This window comes from Micropterus dolomieu, unplaced genomic scaffold, assembly GCF_021292245.1.
Source record: "Micropterus dolomieu isolate WLL.071019.BEF.003 ecotype Adirondacks unplaced genomic scaffold, ASM2129224v1 contig_13386, whole genome shotgun sequence".
NCBI classification, from domain to species: domain Eukaryota; kingdom Metazoa; phylum Chordata; class Actinopteri; order Centrarchiformes; family Centrarchidae; genus Micropterus; species Micropterus dolomieu.
Window position 1 is genome coordinate 4,345 of NW_025742372.1, and position 4,414 is coordinate 8,758.

At 40.5% G+C, this 4,414-nt stretch overlaps 1 protein-coding gene across 1 annotated transcript in view; it reads right to left on the minus strand.

The window, feature by feature from the left end:
• LOC123966420 (butyrophilin-like protein 2) overlaps positions 1 to 4,414 on the minus strand; it is a gene marked incomplete at both ends in the record, with an annotated part of 9,242 nt that overhangs the window by 1,797 nt on the left and 3,031 nt on the right. The window contains one exon of the mRNA XM_046042586.1: positions 2,008 to 2,289. Coding sequence (XP_045898542.1) covers positions 2,008 to 2,289 — 282 coding nt within the window. The remainder of the gene's footprint in view (positions 1 to 2,007; positions 2,290 to 4,414) is intronic.

The following is a 4,414-nucleotide window of genomic DNA, read 5'->3' on the forward strand; positions in this document are numbered from 1 at the left end:
AAGCTCTTTTGTCTTTCTTAGGATTATGTGTACATTTCCAAAACATCATTAGAGTTAAAGTAATCTGCTGATAGCTGCTGAGACATACACTGTAAAAAACAAATAAAATCTAACAGGAAGTGACCTGCTTTCCTTTTCCAAACACAACCAATCAAAATGCGACAAACCACGTGTGAAACACTAACTGCTTTACTAATCACTAACCAATCACTTTAGCATACAGTAGACCTATACATAGGTGAAAGGTCAGATTACCTGTTTTGAACAATGGATGCAAACAATGCAAGGGGAGAAGGAGGAAGAGGCAGGGGACGACAACAAGGACAAGTTTAAGGGGGAAGAGTTGGTAGAAGAGGAAGAGGACAAGGACGATGATAGCGAGGATGAAGATGATGAGGGCAAAGAAGGAGATGGCTCTCCTTCCTTCTCTTCTTTGTCCTCGTCCTCTTCCCAATAGTCCTTCCAAGTCAACTTCCTCCTCCTCCTCTTTCAACTCTTCCTCCTCCTCCCCTTGCTCTCTGTCCATTATTGGTATCCAATGTTCAAAACAGGTAATCTTACCTTTCACCTATCTATAGGCCTATACTAAAGCAGTGATTGTTTAGTGATCAGTTAATCAGTTAGTGGATGCACATGTGAGGATTGGCTGTGTGACCTGATGCCTGTTTCAGAAAGCCAGTTTAGTGAAGACTCTGAGTAAGTTCAGCCCGAGATGAGGGAAACTCTGGGTTTTCAGTTTCAGAGAGCGAGATGAGATAAACTCTGTAACCCCGGCAACTTACGCTGCGAACCTAACCTGCTCGGGAGGAGGTTTACTTCAACTAATGCTGAGTTCTGACTCCTCCACAGTCACATTTCCTCATTCAGACCGTCGATATCAAAGTACATATTAGAGCACAGTTACGTCTTTAGAAACATCATACCAAATAGCTCTTAGATTTTTTTACCAAACATGATCTTGAAGATGACGCTTTTATGATCAATCTGTCATCGATTTATGGACAGAAAGTTATATTTGAAAATCATAAATTATCTGTAAGCTACACTGTCATTCTTCATGACACAGTGACAGCTGATGATACACGGAGCAACTTTTAGAGCAATCGTGCTGGGTATCGTATCATCTGCTTAAGACAGCTGTCAGGTTTATGACCTGCCATAGAACAATTCCGCCAGAGCATATTTAAGTATTTTTTCATGCTGTACTGTCAATCTATGGAGCATTTTCATATGCCATACATCAATACAGTCCTTACAACCCCAATTTGAAGGCTATGTATGTAATAAATTACTAATAAATCAAATAGCTGAAAATTGCAATAAACACCCAAATAAATTCAAATCGTTTTTTTATTTCCAATATATTTTTCAAAATACATAAATAAAACAAATGCCAACCTCAAACTTGTCAGTGTAAAAAAACTTCCATAAAATGAACAAATAAAAAAAAGAACTATGTACATAAATTAGTTTGTACGATTTTTAGTGGTGTTTTGAGAGCAATGTTGACTGAACAATTAAATGGTGAAAAAAACCAAAGACCATGTCTTGTCTTCTGTCCAGAATTACAGAGGGGCACTTGGCATGCTTCACACAGGAATGGTGTGCATTTCCCACAAGCCTAAAACAAAGAAGTTGTAAAACGGTGAGTAAGTTAGATGCTTTTGACGCAAAAACAATATTGTAATGACAAAGAGTAAAATAGTGCGTCGTGCAGTTAGGTTAGTTCTATGTTTGTTTCGTTTATTCTCCAACTCCAAAACAAACCATACATTATGAATATACACTTACGTGTCGTGTCCTGGGACGGATGAATTCTTCAAGAAAGTTGGCTTCATCCCTATTATAAACAGAATCTGGAGCAGATAAGCAGCCAGAGTGTTTCTCTTCGTCGGACGCGATTACTACTGTAGCTCCACAAGCTTCCTAGTGTCCGGGTGCTCTTTTGATATTTGAGTGTTTTTATTGGACGTGAATATTACGCAATTTGTGAAGACTCTTTCTAACCTGTAACCTGGATGTGAGTGTCTCTGGTCTGGTTGATGTCCTTCTGTTGGACTCTACAGGTGAAGTTGTTGCTGTGTCTATTCTCCACAGTCACTCTGCTGCTGACAGTATAGAGGTCATCAGGACCTCTGACTGTCTCTGTAGGTCCAGCAGAGAGGAGGTTTCCCTCACCGTCCAGCCAAAACACCTCAGGCTCTGGATACCAGCCTTCAGACTCACACTGTAACACCACAGTGTCACTGTTATCTAAGACAACCTGTATGATGGGCGTGGAGACAGCACCTGAGGAGGAGAGCAGAGAAATGTCAAACAGTGGATTTAGATTTAGTGTACGTTAAGAGAGAATGCACAGTCAGTGATTGGTGGTGGTTGAGGTGAGTCCCCCCTACTTCACTGTGAAGCGCTTCGAGTTTTCATGATAAAGCACTATATCAAAGTAATGCATTATTATTATTATTATTATTATTATGTCGAAAATGTCCCTGTAACCTTAAAGCCTAAGCTTAAAGCAGCTGAGGGCTACACAGAGGGTTAAAGTAGTTGACGCGCCGAGCTTACCGTGGCCGTTTTGTTTGGTTAGAAAGAATGTAACAAGAGTTCAACTTCTGCATTCTTCTCTGTCATGAGAGATATGATTTATTGTCGCACATACGGTCTTCAACATCCATAATGGTACAATATTACACCTCCATCAACAGTTTCCCAACATACATCAAACTAACAGCCACAGCCGCCTCATCGGTGGTGGTCAAACTGGTTGGCTTTTCCCTCTGACAACACCTGCGTCTGATTGCACCTGCCCTACTAAGTAGAGGAGCCCCAATTAGCTATGCCAGCACTACTTCCACCTACTGGCCAAACCTGGACTTAAACATTGAAATGGCTCCTACAGTTCTCCTGTGGGGTGGTGCAGTGGTTAGCACTGTCGCCTCACAGCAAGAAGGTCATGGGTTCAAACTCAAAAACTTAAAAGTTGCCCCCGGCCTTCCTCTCGCCATCCAAAGTCATGCAGGCTAGGTTAATTGGTGTCCTACAAATTGTCCTTAAGAGTGGATGTACGGGAGCGCATTGCATTCACCAAAGAAAAAAACAAATAAACACCTTATCTCAAGATGTATAAACTTACATTGTATAAGTGTGAAGTTATTGAATATCTCTGCAGTATGTGTTTTCGGTATTGCACTTTGTAGATGGTCCCTGCGCACTCGTCACATAGCCTGCTGCACGTAGAGACCAATGTTATTTGTGCTGCTCCTAGGAAGACTCATTTATGTGAAAATGTACTTGTAGCTTGTTGTCTACTTAATTACGACAATAAAGAGGCGTCGTTTATGTTGTAAAAACGTTTTGCTTACGAGTTATTGATCCCGGAAGTTCAAATCTGTGAATATATTTCCAACTTTACTGAACTCAGTAATAAATGGCACCTTTCCAGTTATCTCTAATTATGAGATCCGGATCTCATTATGATATTGTGACATCTTTTATTGTAATTATGACATCTTATCTCGTAATTACGAGATCCTGATCTCGTAATTATGAAATAAGGCTTCCAATTTTTTCTTCTTTGGTGAATGCAATGCGCTTCCGTATGGATGTGAATGTGACTGTTTGTCTGTCTGTCTATGTGTGGCCCTGCGATGGATTGGCGTCCTGTCCAGGGTGTACCCCACCTTTCGCCCGATGTCAGCTGGGATTGGCTCCAGCCCCCCGCGACCCTGTATGCAGGATAAACGGTTGACGATGGATGGATGGAGTTCTCCTGTGTTTTGTTTGACCACTGTAACTTTCTTTACTGATCTTTGCAGTCAGCAGACATATGTATATGTAACTCATCGTTTCTGTGCTTGAGGCAGTGTAACACATTCCTACTCCCAACTTTGTCACATGTGGGTCAAGACCCCTTGGCATCACTTTTAAACGCCCTGGGCACCACTTTCATATTGTCTTTGGACTTGTTATGCTAATAATAAATATGCAATGTCCGGTTAGACTTTCAAAATAAAAAAATAATAACTTTGTGCAACATCACAATTTGGTTAGGTTAAGACACCAAAACTACTTCGTTAGCATTAGGAAAAGATCATCAAGATTATGCTTTGGGTTATAAATAACTATATAACTTATATGACTCAACTTATGTAAGTTAAGTTGCTATTATTTAAATAACGTGCTTTTAGAATTCATAGATGATACTACAGGACTTCCCTTAGTGCACTGAATTAAGATGCTGTACTGTCTTCAGTATATGTCCATTCATCCATGAATCCATCCATCCATGTATATAGTTTGAGAGCTAGCAAAACTCCCTCCTAACATCAAGACTCTGAACACTGTTGGTGTCTTGTCTACTGGTTTAATGACATTGCAAGACAATGTGAAACTATGAGAGAGCAGGTTGGGCTGC